We start from the raw sequence: 26,087 nt of genomic DNA on the forward strand, positions 1-26,087 counted from the left end.
TGGTCTCACCATTAGAGGCCAAGGCAAAAGCCCAGTCCACACAGTAACAGTCAATAATGAGAATGTTGCTCGTTGTGGAAAACCCGGCCGCCTGGTCTCTGCAAACACCCTTGAAGCACAGACATCACTCCCCAACATTTTATCAACTCGTTATTCCCTGGTATTTATCGCCTTTCAATGACCTTCCAGAACGGATGATTTTGTGGGCCGCTTAATCAACAGTGTTTGTCCGGTTGGGCTTCTATGGTGGTGGGTAAACTCTGTATATGTCTCAGCCCAGATTCCTAAATGAAGAATTGAGGCCACATCATAAGTAACACTTATCATCGAGGCACACATGAAGGTATGCTCGAGTGCACCACCATATTTTTGATGGCGGACAGAATTGATAGGCCCAGAAAAAAACCTGCTGGATGTCCGCTCCAGTTAAATGGATTTATGGTGTAAGAGCTCATACTATAATCATTAGGGGAGGATGGCGAGGCAGCAACACTGGATGGCTTACAGACATGACTGTCTTCACTGCAGCAGTTGAAACAATCCCAAAATGACAGTTTTTTTGGAAACGAGTGGGTGTGAGCTGAAGGAAGTGGAGGGAAAAAAGGAGGAAACATATTTTTGTGTCATTCCATTTGAATTCAATCACTTTTTTGACCGCACCCCTTTTGATTTGAACAAAACTTTCCATACATATTTGACCATGGTAGAAGTGGTCAGAAAATGACCTGAATACCACAACATTCAGAAGATAGAGGTGCTCAAAGTTGACCCATTTTGCATACCCAACAACACCATGAGACATCCAAGTGTTCATCATTGGAAAAGATTAACAGTTGAGTATGATGCCATTTTAAAAGCTTACAAACAGGGTTGTGAAACTATTTTATAAACTATTTACACTTTAATGTAGTTATGCATGCATTCATAAAGCCTTTATAACATCTATATAACACATAACATTTGTCATGATATATTGTAGTTTAAAATAATTCTAAGTCACGGCATGAGATGTTATAAAACCGGTTATATTGGGTGTTAAAAATGACTTTTCATCCTGTTGTCATATGCTCTGTAAACTGTTAATAACAACTACTATTGCACAGTCTACATGATAACTTATGTCATATGTTATTACATGCTGCATAGGAGTCTACATACTAGATGTTATAACATGGTGTTTTGTAATTTACCTTTATTTTACCTTTATGTCACACTATTACATAGAATGGAATGATGGGCGTCATAACCATGTCATATGCCCTAATATAGTTTGCACAGCCACCTTAAGTAAAGTGACTTGAGGTGTTATAAAGCAGTTATGAATGTGCTGATAACACACGAGGATGCGTTGAGAGTATCACAAAACTTTACTATTCAAATGATCTCCAAGAAACATGGGCAAATTTTGAGACAAAATGGACAACAGAATCAACGTTGCTGGGGCACAACAGGATTTGTGACAGCTGTGAAAAAAGATGTGCAGGCTTCAGTAACAATGACAGCTATATTATTAAATAAATTGTGATAAAATGAGGTAGATAAAATGAGGTAGTTGATGTTGCGATGGCCCACTGATGGCTAGCTAGCTATCTAGCTGGCAACTGCTAGTGCTAGCTACCTACCTAGCAGTGTGCCAGCGCTAGTTACATTATACAGTTGAAGTCGGAAGTTTACATACACTTAGGTTGGAGTCATTAAAACTCGTTTTTCAACCAGATTGCAGAGGTCTTGCAAAAAGAAGGATCAACACTGCAAATATTGACTCTTTCCATCAACTTCATGTAATTGTCAATAAAAGCCTTTGACACTTATGAAATGCTTGTAATTATACTTCCATATTCCATAGTAACATCTGACAAAAATATCTAAAGACACTGAAGCAACAAACTTTTTGGAAATTAATATTTGTGTCATTCTCAAAACTTTTGGCCACGACTGTATATACAAAGTATGAGGACACCCCTTCAAATGACTGGATTCGGCTATTTCAGACATACCCATTGCTGACAGATGTATAAAATCAAGCACACAGCCACACAATTTCCATAGACAAACATTGGCACTAGAATGCCCTTACTGTAGAGCTCATTGACTTTCAACGTGGCACTGTAATACAATGCCACCTTTCCAACAAGTCATTTTGTGAAATGTCTGCCCTGCTAGAGCTGTCCCGGTCAACTGTAAGTGCTTTCATTGCGAAGTGGAAACATCTAGGAGCAAAAATGGCACAGCCGTGAAGTGGTATGCCACACAAGCTGACAGAACAGGACCGCTGAGTGCTGAAGCAGGTAGTGCTTAAAAATTGTCCTCGGTTGCAACACTCACTACCGAGTTTAAAACTACCTCTTGAAGCAACATCAGCACATGAACTGTTCGTCGGGAGCTTCATGGAATGGGTTTCCATGGCCAAGCTGGAGTGGTGTAAAGGTCGCCGCCATTGAACTCAGGAGTAGTGGAAATTCGTTCTCTGGTGTGATGAATCACCTTTCACCATCTGGCAGTCTGACGTACAAATCTGGGATTGGCGGATAGCAGGAGATTGCTACCATAGTGCCAACTGTAAAGTTTAGTGGAAGAGGAACAATGGTTCTTAGTTCCAGTGAAGGGAAATCTTGACGCTACAGCATAAAATGACATTCTAGACGATCCAGTGCCTTCAGTAACTTTTCTGTTTCTGCGCTTTCCTGTTTCAGCATGATAATACCCTCATGCACAAAGCGAGGTCCATACATAAATGGTTTGTCGAGATTGGTGTGGGCAACAGCATATATTGTTTGCCTGGAACTGAGGATTTGTGTAGTTTGATTAGATAAGAAATGGATTCATTTACATGTCATATAGCCAACACATTCGAGTTTGGGATTCAATCTGATCGCACAATTTTGACAATGCACTCTTTAAAGGGATAGTTGGAGATTTTGGCAAAGAAGTCCTTTATTTACTCCCCCAGAGTCAGATGATATCATTTGTATGTCTCTGTGTCCAGCAGAGGTTGGAAAGTGAAATTATTTCCCAATGGTTTCATTCTGAACACAATCACACGTTTGTTTTGTTCCATTCCACTGTTCTGACCAGCAAAATAAAGTCCTGAACCTGTTCCAACCAGAAAAAGTAACCAGAACCAGAAAAGGTTTGTTGTTCCTTTTAACCTGTTTTTTACATTTAGCTCATTATATTACGATAGAGTAGGCAAGCTAGTTGTTTACATGCGTGATGGAAAGACAAGTGTAACCAAAGGCGCAAGATGCGGTTGGGGAGAGAACAAGAGAGGGTTGAGGAGAATGCTTAAAGCGCTGGGCATCTTGTTATGATGTGCATTTTCTAAATTAGCTCCACAGAATTATTCCTAGGAGGAGCAGGTTCTATGGAAGAACATTGAATGTCCTTTGAGCTAGAGAAACCTGATAACTAGGCCTATAGTATCATTAACTGGCATTGAAAAATGTTATCCATTCTTCTCTAGCTAATTAAAAATCTCTCTCTCGATCTTCTGAATCACAGTTGTAATGTCAGTATAGTAACCTACAGTATGCCTCAGAGGGGGGAGGGGCAGGTAGCCTATACATGCACACACACTGGCAAAGATTTTCAGCTTGCAGGCAGAATCTGGAATACGTTTGTGACAGAGTGAGGGCTTTACATGAGCGCTTTGTTGCATTTTTTTGCCTGGAATGTAAAATAACGTTATTAACCGGTTCCCATGCTTTTAAAATAATGGTTCTGTTTTCCGGATCGGTATGGATCACTTTCGTTCCAGGTTTCGGTCTTTGGTTCTGTTCCCTGAACCGCTTCCAACCCCTGGTGTCCAATATGAAGGATGTCAGCATTAATAACTAGCATTAGAGCAATGACTGGAAGTCTACAGAAAGAGCATTATTTATTTTTTTAAATATTTTTTATTTTACTAGGCAAGTCAGTTAAGAACAAATTCTTATTTTCAATGACAGCCTAGGAACAGTGGGTTAACTGCCTGTTCAAGGGTAGAACGACAGATTTTTTTTTTGTACCTTGTCAGCTCAGGGATTTGAACTTGCAACCTTTCGGTTACTAGTCCAATGCTCTAACCACTAGGCTACCCTGCCACCCTAACCACTTATTATGGTTATTATTTTTAGTAGTTACAGTTACAGTCTTGTCTCATCGCTGCAACTCCCCTACAGACTCGGGAGAAGAGAAGGTTGAGAGCCATGCGTCCTCCGAAACACGACCCTGCCAAGCTGACGTCAACAATTAGCCATGAAACGTCCATAGATATACTTGCCACGATTATTAATAATATTATGGTTATTCTGATTTGAAGACACACTATGGAAGTTTAGATGCTAATTGTTAATGTCAAATGTGTACTTGATTGTTGGCTATATGGCATATATACAGTATGAAAACATTTCTTATTTCATAAAACGACAAACATTTTCAGTTTCATGCAAGCATTAAATGCTTTTGCTCCTGAGTGTGGGGAGGTGTGCCCCTTTACATTTCATGTTACATAATATACGCCATACAGTCAGCATTCATATACAGTATATGGAAGTTTAAGGAAGTTCAGTCATGTTTACATCAAACTTTGACTTGAATGTTGGCTGTATGAAAAATATGTGGGAAGGTGTGCCCCTTTCTGTCCAATGACCTCATTGCTGGACATGTTTTATGCAAGTCAAAATTTGGTCACACTTCAGAATAAGGAACACATTTTAAGGTACTATGTCCTTATTAGTCCCATATTGAGACAGCTTACTAAGAGTCTGTTTCTTGTGTAACTTGAATGAATTAACAATGAATACGTATTTTATGTGGCTAACAATTAAGTTATTAAAGATTGACCAGTAATAGGACTTACAGTATAATGTTTTTATAAGAAAATAGTTAATTAAGGCCTAATACATGACTAATAACAGAATAAATACCTTATTAGATACGTATATACACACTACTAAGTAGTGGCTAATATGTGTACCTTAAAATAGTGTTACTGTGTTTTCTTGTCAAGCTGCTGGTATTATAATGTGTCCTTAAAGAAAAGAGAATTTGAACGGTAAAGTTATGTGATTCTCACAACTCATCCTGTGGTATAAACACATTCATTAATGTAACTTTACTTAAGGTGTCAATACACACTCTATGAGGGCATATGACATGGTTATGACACCCATCATTTCATTAAATGTATTAATGTGACACAGAGGTTAGTAAACTACATAACACCCTGTTATAACATCTGTATGTAGACTGCATGTACTAACATGTGACATACGTTGCCATGCAGGCTATATGATAGCAGTTGTTATTAACTCTTGAAACTAGGGGGCACTATTTTCATTTTTGGAAAAATAACGTTCCCAAAGTAAACGGGCTATTTTTCAGGACCAGATAATAGAATATGCATATAATTGACAGCTTAGGATAGAAAAACACTCTAAAGTTTCCAAAACTGTAAAAATATTGTCTGTGAGTATAACAGAACTGATATTGCAGGCGAAAGCCTGAGAAAAATCCAATCAGGAAGTAACTCTTATTTAGAAACCTCTGCGTTCCTATGCGTCCCTATTGAGCAGTGAAAGGGATATCAACCAGATTCCTTTTTCTATGGCTTCCCTAATGTGTCTCGTGTCACAAGACATAGTTTCAAGCTTTTATTTTGAAAGATTTGCGTGAGCGACAACATTGCATCAGTGGTCAGCTGGTGGCTCTCAGAGTGATTTGTGCGTAATAGACAAATGCGGCCATTGTATCTCTCGCTCCTACTAAGAAGCCAACTGACCCGGTTGATATATTATCGAATAGATATTTGAAAAACACCTTGAGGATTGATTATAAAAAACGTTTGCCATGTTTCTGTCGATATTATGGATCTAATTTGGAATATTTTTCAGCGTTGTCGTGACCGCAGTTTCCGGTAGATTTCTCAACCAAACGTGAAGAACAAACGGAGGTATTTCGGCTATAAAAATAATCTTTATGGAACAAAATGAACATTTGCTGTCAGTCTCGTCAGTGAAAACATCCGAAGATCATTAAAGGTAAACGGTTAATTTGATTGCTTTTCTGATTTTCGTGACCAAACTTCCTGCTGCTAGCTGGACATAATGCAATGCTATGCTATCGATAAACTTACACAAATGCTTGTCTTGCTTTGGCTGTAAAGCATAATTTCAAAATCTGAGATGACAGGGTGATTAACAAAAGGCTAAGCTGTGTTTCACTATATTTCACTTGTGATTTCATGAATATGAATATTTTCTAGTAATATTTTTTGTCCGTTGCGTTATGCTAATTAGTGTCAGTTGATGACAATTCTCTCGGATCCGGGATGGGTAGTTCCAAGAGGTTGTTTAACAGTTGACATTGGCGCATATGACAACAGGATGAACAGTCATTTTTAATAGTCATTATAACCGGTTTTATAACATGTCATGACATGACTGATAACTATTGAAACCTACTGATGACGGCTTATGACAAATGTTATAATGTGTTATATAGCTGTTTAACATCAATTATCTAAAACGTGTAAACTGATATTTTATGTTGTGCCGCCATTGGTTGAGACACAACATGCGTTGGAATACAGAGTTGGTGTCATTTTGGAGCTGATAAATTTACTAAAATGGGAATAAAATTGACATTTCAACTTTTAAATGGTACCACAAAGATGGTTGGAGGTCCACACATCGGAGAATTTTGACTTGAATGGGAACATTTTTTATTATGTCAGCCTTCCGTAGGAAACCTGTTGCAATCATATAGTAAATATAGATAATATAATAGACATTCCCATTTAAGTTGACATTCAACGTGGGTGGACCTGTGGCCATCTTTGTGGTAGTAATTGGAAGTTACAATTTCAATTCAATTAAAATGTAAGTGGGGAACCAACTAAATTGCAGAGATCTGAAGGGATAGGTCCATTCTATGAATCTCTATGATTGAAATGACAACCACCCTGTATTCAAGACCATGCTGTGTCTCACACGATAGCAGGCACTACACAAACACCCCAGATCATGTAAATTAGGGTCTGAGCTACAACATATGTGAAAATGAAAAGTAAATCGGAGTTTACACGTTTTACGATCATTTACATAAAGGTTCTAAAATTACAATTTTTATTAAAAAACATATACATTAACACAACATGTAAAGTGTTGGTTTCATGAGCTGAAATTAAAGACCCCAGACATTTTCCATATGCACAAAAAGCTTATATCTCTAAAAAAAAATATTTTCCTGTTAGCGAGCATTTCTCCATTACCAAGATAATCCATCCACCTGACACGTGTGGCATATCAAGAAGCTGATTAAACAACATGACCATTACACAGGTGCACCTTGTGCTGGGGACAATAAAAGGCCACTCTAAAATGTGCATTTTTGCCACACAACACAATGACAGAGATGTTTCAAGTTTTGAGGAAGCATGCAATTGGCATGCTGACTGCAGGAATGTCCACCAAAGCTGTTGCCAGAGAATTTATAAATAAAGTAATGATAATAATAAAGCCCTTTTGTGGGGAAAAACTCATTCTGATTGGCTGGGCCTGACTCCCCTGTGGGTGGGCCTTCCTCCCAAGTGGGTGGCCCTGTGCCCTCCCAAGCTCACCCATGGCTGCTCCCCTGCCCTGTCATGTGAAATCCATAGATTATGGTCTAATGAATGTATTTCAATTGACTGATTTCCTTATATTAAATTATATAAATGTATATAATTTATAAAACTTATATACATTTCCTTATATGAACTAACTCATTAAAATCGTTGAATGTTGCATGTTGTGTTTGTATTTTAGTTCTGTATAGTTTTACAAACTTTTTTTGTAAACTTTTAAATTATATCAAACTCAAACGTTAATCTTTGCGGATGATGAAGGCGTGGTGTCACGAACGTCGTAGTGAGGAGACCAAAGCGCAGCGTGATGTGAATCCATTCTTTTAATGTAAGACGAAAATAACACGAAGTACACCAAACAAACAAAACAGAATATCAACACGACCGCTATAAACACTGAGTGCAAACAAGCAACATCACATAGACAATAACCCACGAAATACCCCAAAAAGATGGCTGCCTAAATATGGTTCCCAATCAGAGACAACGATAAACAGCTGCCTCTAATTGAGAACCAATCTAGGCAACCATAGACATACATAAACACCTAGATGGTAAACAACCCCATAAACCTACAAAACTCCAAGACAGTACAAAGACACATACATCACACATGTCACACCCTGACCTAACCAAAATATATAAAGAAAACAAAGAATACTCAGGTCAGGGCCTGACACGTGGATGTCTCATGGTATCATGGGGTATGCAAAATGGGAGAACTTTGAGCACCTCTATCTCTGGAATGGGGAAATTAGGTTTTAAAAAAGTCACTTTCTAACCACTTCTACCGTTGGGAAATATGTATAGAAAGTTTTGTTCAAATTAAAAGATCTGCGGTTATAAAGTGATTGAAATCAAATGGAATGACCCTTTTGATTGTGAATGCAGTCATTGCCAAGCGACGTCAGAGTGCCTGTGATCATTGAGAGCTGTTTAATCTTGAAGTTGTCATTGGGTCCAATCCCCTTGACTACACTTCTGCTGCACATTAGCACTCATGGTTAATTAGATGCTTCTTTAGAGAATGTCCTGTGAAAAACTGTACTCACTTGCTGTGTTGTTGTCAAACTGTTTCTAATTCTTAAAGAGGACTTTTGTCTGTATTGCTGCAGAATCCTTATTTTGCCTTCTTACTGTAGTTTATCAGAAACACAATTTGTGTAGGCATTGTACTATTTGAACTATACTGGAGTCACAAGATCTGATTTGTAAAAAAATGTTACAATGTTAAATGCCCATATAATACTTCCAACCTTGGGTCATTCGTTGTTTCAAACATTCTGTACGCTCTTCACATTTCCATGTTTTACTCTGTTAAACACCCATGTAATCCTCTCTTGGAATGTTGATTGAATGGGGTGAACACAGAGAACACAGTGAAACTGACAGTTTTTGCTGTCAGCTGTTGACACCCACCATTGTACTGTAAAGCAAAAGCCTTGACACGGGGTTACAAGCGGCTCTGACAGCTACCATATATTCCCTATCATTAATTGTGATATTACAGTAAGATGCAGTGAGAATGTGTACACATCCAACACTGCTGAACTTGCTCTTGAATAAATGAATACCCAATAAATAATTGATCATAATTTCATGCCTTGTTTTTTGAAGGAAGAGCAGTTTGCACTGAGTATACAAAACATTAAGAATACCTGGTCTTTCCAGGTGAATCTAGGTGAATCCATCTATGATCCCTTATTGATGTCACTTGTTAAATCCTTTTCAATCATTGTAAATGAAGAGGATATTTTTAAGCCTTGAGACATGGATTGTGTATGTGTGCCATTCAGAAGGTGAGTGTGCAAGACAAAAGATTTTAGTGCCTTTGAACGGGGTATGGTAGTAGGTGCCAGGCGTACCAGTTTGTGTCAAGAACTGCAACACTGATGGGTTTTTCATGCTCAACAGTTTCCTGCGTGTATCAAGAAAGGTCCACCACCCAAAGGACATCCAGCCAACATGACACAACTGTGGGAAGCATTGGAGTCAACATGGGTCAGCATCCCTGTGGAATGCCTTCGACTCCTTGTAGGGTCCATTCCCCAATTAATACATAGTAGTAAAACATCAAATTTCGAAGTTGCTCCAAACGTAAAATGTGAAAATGTTTTTGACACCCTGGGTTACTTCTCCCCCCTGCTCAGCATCATCCTTTATTAATTCCGAATGCCTTGGTTAAGAGTTAAGGTTTGGGATAGGGTATCACTACCACTGGGATCGAACACGCGACCCCCGGGAGGACTATGCTGAGCAGGAAGAGTAACCCCACGACCCTCGGAAGGACGATGCTGAGCAGGGGGAGCAACCCAGGGTGTCAAAAACACTTCGGAATGTGACATTTGGATCAACTTGAAATTTGTCCATTTGGAGAAATGTGGATAAACATCCGAATCTGAAGTGAAATTGGTAAAACTGAGATCTTCTTGGCTCACTTACATGCATTCAAAAGCAGACCTATCAAATAGCGTTTAATGAATAATCATATCAATGGATATAATCATTGAATTAATGGCTGCAGCAACGGTCACTGTTGCTGCATAACAAATTAGGCCTAATTAGACAAAACAATCAATGAAGTTGTTCAAACAACCAAGTCGTTCGGACGAGATATTATTCCAAGAGTCAAAGCAATTTTTTGGTTGTTTTCTCAGATCTACAGTATAGCTGATCGCTTTGGGTATGCGCAAACTCAACATTTAATTTCATGTTTAAAGTGGTCACGTAGTGATGTAGCTGATTTGAAAATGAATTGTGACGTTATTTAGATTAACAATAAATGTGACGTCTCTCAGTCAAAAAATTGAACGACTTGAGTGGCTATACATTAGTATTTCAATAACAAGAAGAGGAAATGTTGTATTCTGATTAAACTAATCGTGGTTCTGACTGAAAGCCTGTATAGTCAATAGCTCACCAGGACCAACGTTGGAGATCTCTACTCTGTTCATATTCAACTCAATAAACACTTACTGCCAGTTTCATTAACTGCAACATGGAACAAACTTTTACAGCAAGGGTAGTAGTAACTAGTCTAAGAGAAACGGGAGGATGGTACTGTTGTCTCTGCCCATCTAGTCGAACTTCTTTAACTTCATGAAATAAACTTGAAGATTGATTACAACAAAGACGACTTAGTAACTGCATGCCAACAGAGTGGCAGTTGACTAATGAATCTTGTGGGAATTGCTGATGCTCCACAATCTACAGATCATAATGGGAATCCATAGTCAGTTATGTATCCTGTCAGATAAATAAATGCATAACCAATTTTTCAGAACAAATATGATATGATGAGAGATTGCAAAATGAACGAAGAGTCACTGCACTAAAACAATCCTATAAGGCTGTATTTCTGGACAGAGCAAAGGTTGTTGGCCTTTTGTCAAAAGATATAACTTTTGTTATACTAGTGAATATTGTTATTTTGCTTTTCCTTAGGTAACACTTCAATCACATACATTAACCTTTAGCCTTGGATTTGCATTGCAAGTTTGTACAGAAGTACAGTTCCACAATAGTTTTGATATCTGTCTGCAAATACTGTCAGATACACCACTGTAGCTGTATTCCCATCCTTCCCTGTCTTGCTCTCCTCTGTCCCTGTTTAGTATGCAGTGGAAGTGGAAATGGAATTATGAGCGTTATGATATTCCTCCACTGAAGTTCATTGAAGGTTAGGCACGGAGGTTATGATCCAATAATCTGTCCTGAATTTAAATCACGTTGTTTGTTTGTTAGGCTTCTCTCTTTTTCAAATACATGGTTCGACTGGGCTTTTCCACAGGGCCTAGCAACCGGAGAATACCAAGGACATACAAATCAGACTTGGCTTAGGCTCCCAGTGTAAATAGGAATTTTGCACAGGTGCTGACATTTAAGGCAATGTACCATGGTAATTGTGACAGAATTTGTTTGTAAAATGCTAAGCATATGTTTTATTTCCATAGAATGCATGAATCACTTCTAATTAAGCCTCATGTATGTAATTTGGTGTTAAGTGTGAATAAAATGAATTTATGAGCAAACATTTACCACCAATCAATGGACACATGTGCAAATATAGTTAAAATATAGGTTATAACTCACTGAAAATGACAATCTGCGACTGGTATATCCATTTCTAAATTATACATACTCATTGATTCTTGAAGAATGTTACTTATGAATACCGCATGAGCTTAGTTCAACTGCTGTACCCCATCAGATCCCAAAACATAATCTTGTTTTACTCAATTGTTAGTCCAAGCCTTGTCTGGACTAACAGTGGAGTGCTGCATCAGATGACCTGGCCTCCACAATCACCTGAACTCAACCCAATTGAGATGGTCTGGGATGAGTTGGACCGCAGAGTGAAGACAAAGTAGCCAACAAGTGCTCAGCATTTGTGTGAACTCCAAGACTGTTGGAAAAACATTCCATGTGAAGCTGGTTAAGAGAATGCCAAGAGTGTGCAAAGCTGTCAAGTCAAAAGGTGGCTACTTTGAAGAATCTCAAATATAAAATATATTTTGATTTGTCTAACACTTTTTTGGTTAGTACATGATTCCATATGTGTTACATCATAGTTTTGATGAGTTCACCATTATTCTACAATATAGATAATAGTACAAATAAAGAAAAATGCTTGAATGAGTAGGTGTGTCCAAACTTTTGTCTGGTACTGTACATGATAATTTTTATTTAACCTTTATTTAACCAGGCAAGTCAGTTAAGAACAAATTCTTATTTTCAATGACAGCCTAGGAACAGTGGGTTAACTGCCTGTTCAGGGGCAGAACAACAGATTTGTACCTTGTCAGCTCGGGGGTTTGAACTTACAACCTTGCGGTTAATAGTACAACGCTCTAACCACTAGGCTACCCTGCCTATCCTATGTAACTATATCGTTCTTACATTACACTTGATTCTGTATAGCCTTTGAACCAGGTCATAACATAGAAATAAACTAATTTAAAATGACTGGTAGTTAATGATAGGATGTGCCTGGTTACAATTGTTTTCACCAGGTCCTAGTCTATTTATCAACCCTGTTAGTACATGTGCATTCAATGGTAGTGGCACCTTGTACATTAGTTACATAGTAACAAGGTCATATTTTGGTTTGATTTATTAACATGGTAATTCACAGGTGACTTTCAAACGTGTAATTACAAAACATTAGTTACACAGTGGAACAAGAAAATGTGTAATAACATCAGTAGTTACACAGGTGGAATAACCTTCACTAAGTGAATGTGTAATTACACAGTCCTTGTTCCAAAGTCTATTGTGGATGTATAGCCTCACTGAGAGCTATCCTCTCTATGTGGTCAGTTCTTTTATCAAGGTCCTGGTGCCTTGATTCAAATACTCAAGGGCAGAGTATTGGTCTGAAACAAAAGCATGCGCATCATGTGGGGCCCCAGCAACAGTGTTGAAGAACATTATATTGTATAGTAGTGCACAAGGTCTAACTTTATCAAAAAAGTCATACAAAAGCCACATCCTCACACAATATTATCAGTCAGACATATCAGTCAATCAATATCACTCAATTGTGCTTTACAATAGAATGGACACCATAGAACACTGTAAAAATATTTTGGAATGCTTAACACTCATCCTCTTCTCTCTCTGTTTCTCTCTTTATCTCACAGATGTACTGTGGACAGCAAGGTATCGCGGGTGGCTTGGCTCAATCGCACCACCATTCTTTATGCGGGCACTGACAAGTGGTCTCTGGACCCTCGCGTTGTCCGAATGGACAACACACCCGTGACAGAGTACAGCATAAAGATCCAGAACGTGAATGTACACGACGAGGGGCCCTACGTGTGCTCCATCCTCATGAGCAACAAACCCAAATCGTCCAAAGTGCATCTCATTGTTCAAGGTACTGCACTTTTTCTTCAGTCAGATTCAGCCCATTTTCCATAGTTCTCTTGGGGTTTGCGATTAGAGTTTAGTCAAGTTGTCATCTAGATTTACAGGGCTGATTGATATCACTGTCTTTGCATGGTAGTCTGACTTTAGTGGTGAATTTACAGATGCAATATTTCAAACTCGTGGCTGTGATCGTTTTGACTTAACCGGTGGGGAGGTATGATAGGTAAAGAGAAGAAAAACCTTTGCCAGGATGATGTAATTAACTGGAACTCGCCAAACGTGACTCCCTTAGATTAATTGGGATTTAATCTAGGTTTCATTTCAGATCGTTGATAGATATTGATTTGCGGGCACAGCCAGTTGGATAACCGTGCCCCAGTTTCAGAGCAAGGACTTGCTAAATCATCTGTCGATACCTGGACTTTTGTTATAATTTACAGTGAAATCAATTTCCCTCACGCTCAGTTTCCAAAAACAATTAGCACCACAGCCCTTTGTCGGGTTTTGGGGTACAGATCATGTAGACACACTCATTTAACATTGAATTAAAACTGAACAAGATGAACTAACGATGAGAGGATCTTGCATTTAGAAAGGGACCAACGCTACAACAGACAATAGTATGCAATCATAAAACTGATAACTGCTGGACTAGACATAATTCGGCAATAGCTATTTCTTGCTCAAGAGTCACCAAGGATTGTTTATTGTCCTGTTTGGAAATGCAGCATTTTGCTAAGAAAACAATGTATTATCTGTTATTCATTAACCTTTTGAATTTAGCCCTGACACTAATTACAGGAAACATTTCTAAAATAATAGCCAGTGCATGTTTAAAAAAAAATATTAGATGTTCCCTAATTAGCAGTGGCATGCAGATTAAAACAATTGTTCAGTCTGTAAACCCAGAACAAATTAGTGCACTTAAATTGTTTTTTCCAACTGTAATTACCAGATCGTTGATGAGAATGTCAGCTACACCGTATGATTACTCTTCATAATATATCATTAATATATTATTGTTGTTTGTTATTGTTTGTTATTGACGCTTGATTTACAGATTTAAATGCTACCTTATTATATTTTCACACTTCACTATCAGATTGTAAAGGTGCTTGTTTTAAGATAAAGAAAACGGAGTGGCTGCAGATCCGACCTTTTTTTCTGAGCGCTGAAGGTCCCAAACCTTCTGCACATGTCCGGATGGGTAAAATAAAACACAGGCGTTGAATATCCCTTTGAGCATGGTGAATTTAATAATTACACTTTGGATGGTGTATCAATACACCCAGTCAATACAAAGATACAGGTGTTTGCCGTGTAATCAGACATGTCTATACGTGTGATAACATGCGTCTTGGTGAGAGGTGTAGGAGTCAGGCGCAGGAGAGCAGGGATGTCTGAGAAGCGTGTTTAATAATATAGTCCACCAATACAAACGGCACAGAAAAAAATCCCAAAACTACGCTCTCCAATACTCGTGCAAACACACGGAGGAACAAACACAGTTCCGACACTTTACATACACGTGCGTAATAGCGAAAAAACAACAAACATCAAATACAATCGAGCGCAATACACACAAGTCTAATCCTGCACGAATTACTGCAGGTAACAGGTGCCCTATATACCCACAGAAATCAAAGCAATTGAAAACCAGGTGTGAAATGGAACACAGACAAAACAACCAGAAAAAGAAAAAGGGATCGGTAGTGGCTAGTAGACCGGGGCCGCCGACGAGGCGCAGGGCGATCCGGATGGAGGCGGTGAAACCCCCTTAGCATAGGTGGATCCAGTACGTCCTCCACCGGCACCCAGCATCTCTCCTCCGGACCGTACCCCTCCCAGTCCACGAGGTACTGAAGACCCCCCACCCGATGCCTCGAGTCCAGTATGGACCGAACTGCATACGCTGGCGCCCCCCCGATGTCCAGGGGGGGGCGGAGGGACCTCCCGCACCTCATCTTCTTGAAGCGGACCAGCCACCACCGGCCTGAGGAGAGACACATGAAACGAGGGGTTAATACGGTAATACGGGGGGAGCTGTAACCTATAACACACCTCGTTTATTCTCCTCAGGACTTTGAATGGCCCCACAAACCGCGGACCCAGCTTCCGGCAGGGCAGGTGGAGGGGCAGGTTTCGGGTCGAGAGCCAGACCCGGTCCCCCGGTGTGTACACCGGGGCCTCGCTGCGATGGCGGTCGGCACTGGCCTTCTGCCACCCTTCGGCCCGTTTAAGGTACCCGTGGGCGGCCTCTCAGGTTTCCCTTGAGCGTTTCACCCAATCGTCCACCGCAGGAGCCTCGGTCTGGCTCTGATGCCATGGTACCAGGACCGGCTGATAGCCCAACACACATTGGAAGGGCGACAGGTTCGTAGAGGAGTGGGGGAGTGAGTTCTGGGCCATCTCCGCCCAGGGGATGTACTTCGCCCACTCCCCTGGCCGGTCCTGGCAATACGACCGCAGAAACCTACCCACATCCTGGTTCACTCTTTCCACCTGCCCATTACTCTCGGGGTGAAACCCAGAGGTCAGACTGACCGAGACCCCCAAACATTCCATGAACGCCTTCCACACCCTGGACGTGAACTGGGGACCCCGATCAGAAACAATATACTCAGGCACCCCGTAGTGCCGGAAGACGTGAGTAAACAGGGCCTCCACCGTCTGTAGGGCCGTAGGGAGACGGGGCAAAGGGAGGAGACGACAGGACTTTGAAAACCGATCCACAACGACCAGGATCGTGGTGTTGCCCTGTGACGGTGGCAGATCAGTCAAGAAGTCAACCGACAGGTGTGACCAAGGCCGCTGTGGAACGGGAAGGGGTTGTAACTTCCCTCTGGGCAGGTGCCTAGGAGCCTTGCACTGAGCGCACACTGAGCAGGAGGACACATAAACCCTCACGTCCTTGGCTAAAGTGGGCCACCAGTACTTCCCACTAAGACATCGCACCGTCCTCCCAATCCCCGGGTGACCAGAGGAGGGGGATGTGTGAGCCCACCAAATTAACCTGTCTCTAACCTCCAGCGGAACATACACCCGTCCCGCTGGACACTGTGGAGGAGTGGGCTCAACACGCGATGCTCGCTCAATGTCTGCGTCCACCTCCCACCTTACAGGTGCCACTAGACAAGAAGCCGGGAGGATGGGCGCAGGATCAATGGCCCGCTCCTCCGTATCATATAGTCGGGACAGTGCGTCTGCCTTAGTGTTCTGGGAGCCTGGTCTATAGGAGATGGTAAACCTAAATCGGGTGAAAAACATGGCCCACCTTGCCTGACGAGGGTTCAGTCTCCTCGCTGCCCGAATGTACTCTAGATTACGGTGGTCAGTCCAGATGAGGAAAGGGTGCTGGGCCCCCTCAAGCCAATGTCTCCACACCTTCAGGGCTCTGACAACAGCTAGCAGCTCCCGATCCCCCACGTCATAGTTTCGCTCCGCCGGGCTGAGCTTCCGAGAAAAGAAAGCACAGGGGCGGAGCTTCGGTGGCGCACCCGAGCGCTGGGAGAGCACGGCTCCAACCCCAGCCTTGGATGCGTCCACCTCCACTATAAATGCCAAAGAGAGGTCCGGATGCGCCAGCACGGGAGCCGAGGTAAAAGAGCCTTCAGGCGACCAAAAGCCCTGTCCGCCTCAGCCGACCACCCCAGACACGTCGGCCCCCCCTTCAGCAGTGACGTAATGGGTGCAGCCACCATCCCAAAACCCCGGATAAACCTCCGGTAGTAGTTGGCAAAACCTAAGAACCGCTGCACCTCCTTTACCGTGGTTGGAGTCGGCCAATTACTCATGGCTGCAATGCGGTCATCCTCCATCACCAACCCCGATGTGGAAATGCGATATCCAAGGAAGGAGACGGCCTGTTGGAAGAACGAGCATTTCTCAGCCTTGACGTACAGGTCATGCTCCAACAGTCGCCCAAGTACCCTGCGCACCAGAGACACATGCGCGGCCCGTGTAGCGGAATAGACCAGAATATCATCGATGTAAACCACCACACCCTGACCGTGCAGATCCCTGAGAATCTCATCCACAAAAGATTGGAAGACTGCTGGAGCATTCTTCAACCCGTACGGCATGACGAGGTACTCATAATGGCCGGATGTGGTACTAAACGCCGTCTTCCACTCATCTCCCTTCCGGATACGCACCAAGTTATATGCACTCCTGAGATCCAGTTTTGTGAAAAACCGTGCTCCGTGAAATGACTCAATCGCCGTGGCAATGAGAGGTAGCGGGTAACTATACCCCACCGTGATGGAATTTAGACCTCTATAGTCAATGCACGGACGCAGACCACCCTCCTTCTTCTTCACAAAAAAGAAACTCGAGGAGGCAGGTGAGATGGAGGGCTGAATGAACCTGTGACAGGGGATACACGTGACTCCTGGGAAGTGCAGCGCCTACCAGGAGATTTATCGCACAATCCCCTCGTCGATGAGGTGGTAATTGGGTCGCCTTCTTTTTACAGAAGGCGATAGCCAAATCGGCATATTCTGAGGGAATGTGCACGGTGGAGACTTGGTCTGGACTCTCCACCGTTGTAGCACCGATGGAAACTCCTACACACCTGCCTGAGCACTCCTCCGACCACCCCTGTAGAGCCCTCTGTTGCCACGAAATCCTGGGGTTGTGACGGGCCAACCAGGGGATCCCCAACACCACCGGAAACGCAGGAGAATCAATGAGGAAGAGACTAATTCTCTCCTCATGACCCTCCTGCGTAACCATACCTAGTGGAGCCGTGGCCTCCCTGACTAGCCCTGACCCTAATGGTCGGCTATCTAAGGCGTGCACTGGGAAGGGTTTGTCCAGCTGAACAAGGGGAATCCCTAACCTGTTCGCTAAACCGCGGTCAATAAAATTCCCGCCGCGCCTGAATCTACTAGCGCCTTATGCCGGGAAAGAGGGGAAAATTCAGGAAAAACAATCCATACATACATGTGACCAACAGGGGGCTCTGGGTGAGCCTGGTGCCGACTCACCTGAGGTGTCCGGGCAGTGCTCGGCCTGGCGTCTCGACTCCCGGGGGGACCCCCCCAGCACCGGTCAGCAGTGTGCCCTCTGCGACCACAGCTGGCACAGGAAAGGCCCCCTCCTCCGGTCGCCCTCCCTGAAGCACCTCCTAGCTCCATGGTTGTTGGAGTGGTGGAGCTGGGAGATGGAACTGACAGAGCCCGATCTGGACGTCCGCGGGTCGCCAGCAAGTTGTCCAACCGAATGGACATGTCGATCAATTGGTCCAAGGACAGGGTGGTGTCTCTAACAGGCCAGCTCCCTACGGACGTCCTCACGCAAACTACACCTATAGTGATCGATCAAGGCCCTGTCGTTCCATCCCGCGCCAGCGGCCAAGGTCCGGAACTCTAGAGCAAAGTCCTGAGCACTCCTCCTCTCCTGCCTCAGATGGAACAGCCGTTCACCCGCCGCTCGACCCTCAGGTGGGTGATCAAACACGGCACGAAAGCATTCGGGTGAACTCTGGGTAGTGGTCCCTCGCCGAGTCAGGATCGTTCCATACCGCGTTGGCCCACTCCAGGGCTTTACCTGCGAGGCAGGAGACGAGGGCGTTTACGCTCTCACCCCCCGAAGGAGCCGGACGAACGGTCGCCAGGTATAGGTCCATCTGGAGTAAGAAGCCCTGGCACCCGGCCGCCGTCCCATCATACTCCCTCGGGAGGGCGAGTCGAATTCCACTGTGCTCAGGCAATGAAGGAGAGGGTAGTGGTACTGGTTGGGGTGTAGCTGATAACGATGTGGGAAGATCACCTCTCTCTCATCTCTCCATCGTCGCCATCACCTGATCCATGGCGGTCCCCAGTTGGTGTAACACTGCCGTGTGGTGTTGAACTCGCTCCTCCACGGACCCTGGAAGTGCATCCGCTCCTGCTGACTCCATAATTATATTGGTGCAGGATTCTGTGATAACATGCGTCTTGGTGAGAGGTGTAGGAGTCAGGCGCAGGAGAGCAGGGATGTCTGAGAAGCGTGTTTAATAATATAGTCCACCAATACAAACGGCACAGAAAAAAATCCCAAAACTACGCTCTCCAATACTCGTGCAAACACACGGAGGAACAAACACAGTTCCGACACTTTACATACACGTGCGTAATAGCGAAAAAACAACAAACATCAAATACAATCAAGCGCAATACACACAAATCTAATCCTGCACGAATTACGGCAGGTAACAGGTGCCCTATATACCCACAGAAATCAAAGCAATTGAAAACCAGGTGTGAAAAGGAACACAGACAAAACAACCAGAAAAAGAAAAAGGGATCGGTAGTGGCTAGTAGACCGGCAATGCCGAGCGCAGAGCGCCGCCCGAACAGGGAGAGGAGTTACCTTCGGTAGAAGTCGTGACAATACGTGAGTAAAATAACTACCAACGATGTATCTTTATGAAGGCAAATGTATTGCTAACTTGACGTTGCTTCACATTACAAGCCACGTGAGAGAGAGGAATGCTCCATAGTGATAACACCATAGTGTCCTTCCTAACTCAGTTGCCGGAGAGGAAGGAAACCGCTCAGGGATTTCACCATGAGCTCAATGGTGACTTTAAAACAATTACAGAGTTTAATGACTGTGATGTGAGAAAACAGAGGATGGATCATCAACATTGTAGTTACTCCACATTAGTAACCTAAATTACAGAACAGAAGGAAGCCTGTACAGAATAAAACATATTCTAAAACATGCATCCTGTTTGCAACAAGGTAATACTGCAAAATAATTGACCAAATCAATTAACTGTTTGTCCTGAATACAAAATGATATGTTTGGGGAAAATCAAATACAACACATATTTTCAAGTATGGTGGTGGCTGCATCATGTTATGGGTATGTTTGTAATCGTTTTTCAGTATAAAAAAAGAAACAGAATGGAGCTAACCACAGGCAATCTTAGAGGGAAACCTGGTTCACTCTGCTTTCCACCAGACACTGGGAGATTAATTCACATTTCAGCAGGATAATAACCAAAATCACAAGGCCAAATACACACTGGAGTTGCTTACCAAGAATACAGTGAATGTTCCTGAGTGGCCGAGTTTGACTTAAATATACTTGAAAATCTATGGCAAGACCTGACAATTGTTGTCAAGCAATGATCAACAACACATTTAACAGAGCTTAAAGAATTTTGAAAATAATAATGGGCAAATATTGCACAATCCAGGTGTGGAAAGCAATCTCTTACCCAGACTTACCCAGAAAGACTTTGCCAAAGGTGCTTCTACAAAGTATTGACTCAGGGGTGTGAATACTTATGTAAATGAGACATTTCTGTATTTCATTTTCAATACATTTGCAAAAATGTCTAAAAACACGTTTTTCACTTTGTCATTATGGGGTATTGTCTATAGAAGGTGAGACAAAAAAATCAATAACATCAGAACCACAAATTGCCACTGATGTTTGATTTTGTACATTTAAAAAATAGGCCAAAAGCTACGTCCTACTCCTTCCCTGACTATTCCTAAATGTTTGTATTTTACTTTGCTCGTATGTCAGATTTTTGAAATCACAATCAGAAAAGTATTTAGAGCCTTTTTCCTCTTTTTTTCCCACACCTATTCCCAACTTAACCCGCCAAAATGACGCGATGTGGGACATTGGTACCTAGCCAGGTGCTAAATGCGTCTCTCTCGCTCTCCTCACTGAATGAATGACAAATGGAAGAATGGGTGATAACCATGCACTTTACAATTGAATTTAAATTAGGCCTAACAATGATAAGGAGGGTGAAGAGGTTGATTTCATTTAGGAAGACAATATTGATGAGTTTGTGTTATGCCTATATATCAGTGTTGACACTCATGTTTATGGCAAATAATTTGACCGTGCTCCATGTGTGTTGACATCATTCTCTTTTAAGTTTCACTTTGTAATAAGAAGCTGTTATGGGACCGTTTTAATTTCTATAACTCTATCTACTAGTTGAATGTATTGTAAGGGAAACTAAAACATGCTTACATGTTACAGTATGCCTTTAGAATAATGCAAAACATATCCTTGACTCTATCCGAGTTGATGAGCAAAGGGAAGCAAACGATGCCAGCCCACTGAATGAATGACAAATGGATAAATGGTTGATAATTGTGCACATTACTTGCAATTTAAATTGGGCCTAACTGAATGATGAAGAGGTTGATATAATTTATAACAACAATAGTGTAATGATGAGTTTTTGTTATGCCTATATTTATCAGTGTTAGTGCTCATGTTAATAATTTCATTGTGCGCCTTGTAGGTTGATACCATTCTCTGTTATGTTTTATGTAAAATAATCTGTTACGGGACTGTTTTATTTACTAACGCTTTTACTAATCATATTTATCGTAAGGGAAATGAATATGTTGCTGTAAGCCTTTAGAATAATACAAAAACTATCCTTGATTCTATCCAAGTTGATGAGCGGGAAATAAACTACACCTAAACTATACCAAAGTTGTAATTGACAGATGCAGGGAAAGGAGCATCACTTTATCAAATCCTCCTTCAGAGTCACATGCAGGTAAAATGTTTCTGTATAGTATCAGATGCAGCATATTCTGCAGCTTCTGTGGAAGTTACCTTTGTCTAATAACTCAACATTCAAGAAGTCACACTTTATTTCCAAATGTCACTTTTCCAAGAATATCTGTGCTGTCCATGCGTTTAGCAAATTTTAATTTATTTATTTCACCTTTATTTAACCAGGCAGGCAAGTTGAGAACAAGTTCTCATTTACAATTGTGACCTGGCCAAAACAGTTCGACACATACAACAACACAGAGTTACACATGGAGTAAAACAAACATACAGTCAATAATACAGTAGAAAAATAAGTCTATATACAATGTGAGCAAATGAGGTGAGATAAGGGAGGTAAAGGCAAAAAAGGCCAGGGTGGCGAAGTAAATACAATATAGCAAGTAAAACACTGGAGTGGTAGATTTGCAGTGGAATAATGTGCAAAGTAGAGATAGAAATAATGGGGTGCAAAGGAGCAAAATAAATACAGTAGGGGAAGAGGTAGTTGTTTGGGCTAAATTATAGATGGGTTTTGTACAGGTGCAGTAATCTGAGAGCTGCTCTGACAGCTGGTGCTTAAAGCTAGTGAGGGAGATAAGTGTTTCCAGTTTCAGAGATTTTTGTAGTTCATTCCAGTCATTGGCAGCAGAGTACTGGAAGGAGAGGCGGCCAAAGGAAGAATTGGTTTTGGGGGTGACCAGAGAGATATACCTGCTGGAGCGCATGCTACAGGTGGGTGCTGCTATGGTGACCAGTGAGATGAGATAAGGGGGGACTTTACCTAGCAGGGTCTTGTAGATGACCTGGAGCCAGTGGGTTTGGCGACGAGTATGAAGCGAGGGCCAGCCAACGAGAACGTACAGGTCACAGTGGTGGGTATGACCACTCACATGACCACTCACCCGGTGGCATTGCTCTTGGTTTTAAGCAAATATTAGTAACATAATAAACTTTAAGTATGCTATTCTTATTTCCACAATGTTTCTTTAGACCTGCCAAAAATGAAATTATAATAGACCTCTTTGTGATGGACTTCAACTTTCAACTTCCATTTTTACTTATAGCCTAGAGTAACATAAACTAAAGAAAACGATGTAATGTTCTTTGAAATAATAGTTATTTAGTATTCTAATGTTCCCTAAGAACTTTATAAACACAGCCAAATTATTATTATTCTGATAGAATATATGAAATGTATTTATTAGACCTTTAGAATGTTTGTGTCATTTGCTCGAAGTGTCGAGAATTCATCTTTAGGCCTTTGTTTTTCACTAGGACGTGTAGAATTATCCAAAACATCTCAACCCTTGCGGGTTGATATACATCTGATGCTAAAGGGAACGCCCGGCAACGTTCTCAACGTTCTCAACCTTCTCAACCTTCTCAACCTTCTCAACCTTCTCTTGCAGGTACTTATAGGCTGAAAGACCAGGCAGTTCTAATGTTAATCCATTTTGAATTCAGGCTTTAACAAAACAAAATATGGAATAAGTAAAGGGGGATGAAAACTTTCTGAAGGCACTAACAGAACTGAATATAATAGCATAGTATAACGTTACTCTAAGACAAAAACCCCACATATTTCTCTCTTGTGGCCAAAATTCAACAGCGCACACTGCTAGGCAAAAATACACAGGTAGGCTATGTTACACTTTAACCTGAATCTGCTCTAAAATTCACCCACTGTACATCATTCAAAACAACACTTTAGGTTATTTTGAATCAACACTGTATAACAGTGAATCAGCTTTCCCAACTGCTGTGTTTTCTGATGGCAGACTTTCGCCAAAACTCCATATGCGTCCTAAACGTGACCCTCTCAGATACGGCACAACTCTTAAGTCGGTGGGTACAACATGGCTGAACTTGTCGGGGGGCTCTTATCTTATGAACCAAAGAGACTTCAATGGAGAGCAGCGCTCTGAGGAACGCTATGTGAGAGCAAAGGTGACTCATGGGTGCCAGGACATTTTAATATTTCATGCTGTGTTTAGCCATGAAATGCTTCACAGATGTTTGTTTTTTTTAACCACATTTCTCTCCGCACCACCTTCTCTGACATCCTGCCTATTTATACACCACAGGGAAGAGGTAAGAGTAGGATTGTTCTTGTCTCTTTCATAATTACTGTGTATATATAGATCTTATGCTGAGTTCCGTTAAAACATGTTTTTCTGCAAATGGGTGTTTTAACCAACTTTTAAACCTCTGCTGGTAAAGACTATTTTGGATTATGATCGGCTTAGATGTTGCTGTAATGTCAGTGCTACATCTATTTTGGTTGAGAATGACGCCAACTGGAAAACCATATCTTTACGAAAACCTGCATGCACTTCCAGAAACATCCATCTGTGATATCGATCAGAAGTAATTCAATAGGGTATAAGTAACAAAGGAGAATGTACAGCCCCAGACAGAAACCTGAAACTTGGATTTAACCTCAAACTTTTAATTTGGTAGAGAACACAAATAAGTATTGCAACAAGGTTTTATACTTACAAAGGTTGTTATTATTGCAGAGGCGGCATTTGACTACATTTATCCCTCGACCATTTAAACCTGAGAGAAGTGAGAGAATCACCGTTGGTTTTCACAAGATAATAATGCCACTTTCACAGAAAATACAGACTTTATAGGAAGCCCTGGCAATTCCTAACATTCACTTGTGTTTCTTAGTAAGATTTCATAGCTGTAACTTTCACCCGTGCTTCTGAACCTGGAACCTCTGAAATGCAAGTTATTATCTCTTGAGGAATTCTTAGTCATTCTACACTGAATAAAAATATGAACGTAACGTATAAAGTGTTGGATCCCATGTTTCATGAGCAAAAACAAAAGATCCCAGGAATGTTCCAGATACACAAAAAGCTTATTCTCTCAGATTTTGGTCACAAATGTGTTTTCATCCCTGTTAGTGAGCATTTCTCATTTGCCAAGATAATCCATCCACCTGACAGGTGTGGCATATCAAGAAGCTGATTAAACAGCATGATCATTACACAGGTGCACCTTGCGCTGGGGACAATAAAAGGCCACTCTAAAAAGTTTTGAGGGAGCGTGCAATTGGCATGCTGACTGCAGGAACATCCACCAGAGCTGTAGCCAGATAATTGAATGTTATCTACCATAAGTCACCTCCAACATTGTTTTAGATATGTGACAGTACAACCGCAGACCATGTGTAAGCACAGGACATCCACATTCTGCTTCTTCACCTGTGGGATCATCTGAGACCAGCCAACTGGACAGCTGATGAAACTGTGGCTTTGCACAACTGAAGAATTTCTGCACAAACTGTCAGAAACCATCTCAGGGAAGCTCATCTGTGTGCTCAAATCAAATCAAACTTTATTTGTCATGTGCGCTGAACACAACAGGTGTAGACCTTACAGTGAAATGCTTACTTACAGGCTCTAACCAATAGTGCAAAAAATGTATTAGGTGAACAATAGGTAGGTAAAGAAATAAAACAACAGTAAAAAGACAGGCTATATTCAGTAGCGAGGCTATAGAAGTAGCGAGGTTGAATACAGACACCGGTTAGTCAGGCTGATTGAGGTAGTATGTACATGTAGGTATGGTTAAAGTCACTATGCATATATGACGAAGAGAGAGTAGCAGTAGCGTAAAAGAGGGGTTGGCGGGTGGTGGGTGGGACACAATGCAGATAGCCCGGTTATCTAATGTGCGGGAGCACTGGTTGGTCGGCCCAATTGAGGTAGTATGTACATGAATGTATAGTTAAATTGACTATGCATATATGATAAACAGAGAGTAGCAGCAGCATAAAAAGAGGGGTTGGGGGGGGAACACAATGCAAATAGTCCGGGTAGCCATTTGATAACCTGTTTAGGAGTCTTATGGCTTGGGGGTAAAAACTGTTGAGAAGCCTTTTTGTCCTAAACTTGGCACTCTGATACTGCTTGCCATGCGGTAGTAGAGAGAACAGTCTATGACTGGGGTGGCTGGAGTCTTTGACTATTTTTAGGGCCTTCCTCTGACACCGCCTGGTGTAGAGGTCCTGGATGGCAGGCAGCTTAGCCCCAGTGATGTACTGGGCCGTAGGCACTACCCTCTAGTGCCT

At 41.8% G+C, this 26,087-nt stretch overlaps 1 protein-coding gene across 2 annotated transcripts in view; it reads left to right on the forward strand.

The window, feature by feature from the left end:
* Positions 1 to 26,087, forward strand: part of opcml (opioid binding protein/cell adhesion molecule-like) — a 404,588-nt gene that overhangs the window by 271,089 nt on the left and 107,412 nt on the right. For both annotated transcript variants that reach the window (XM_024432025.2, XM_024432024.2), the window contains one exon: positions 13,249 to 13,484. In XM_024432025.2, coding sequence (XP_024287793.1) covers positions 13,249 to 13,484 — 236 coding nt within the window. The remainder of the gene's footprint in view (positions 1 to 13,248; positions 13,485 to 26,087) is intronic.

The sequence above is a fragment of the Oncorhynchus tshawytscha genome, linkage group LG09 (genome assembly GCF_018296145.1).
Source record: "Oncorhynchus tshawytscha isolate Ot180627B linkage group LG09, Otsh_v2.0, whole genome shotgun sequence".
Classification (NCBI taxonomy): domain Eukaryota; kingdom Metazoa; phylum Chordata; class Actinopteri; order Salmoniformes; family Salmonidae; genus Oncorhynchus; species Oncorhynchus tshawytscha.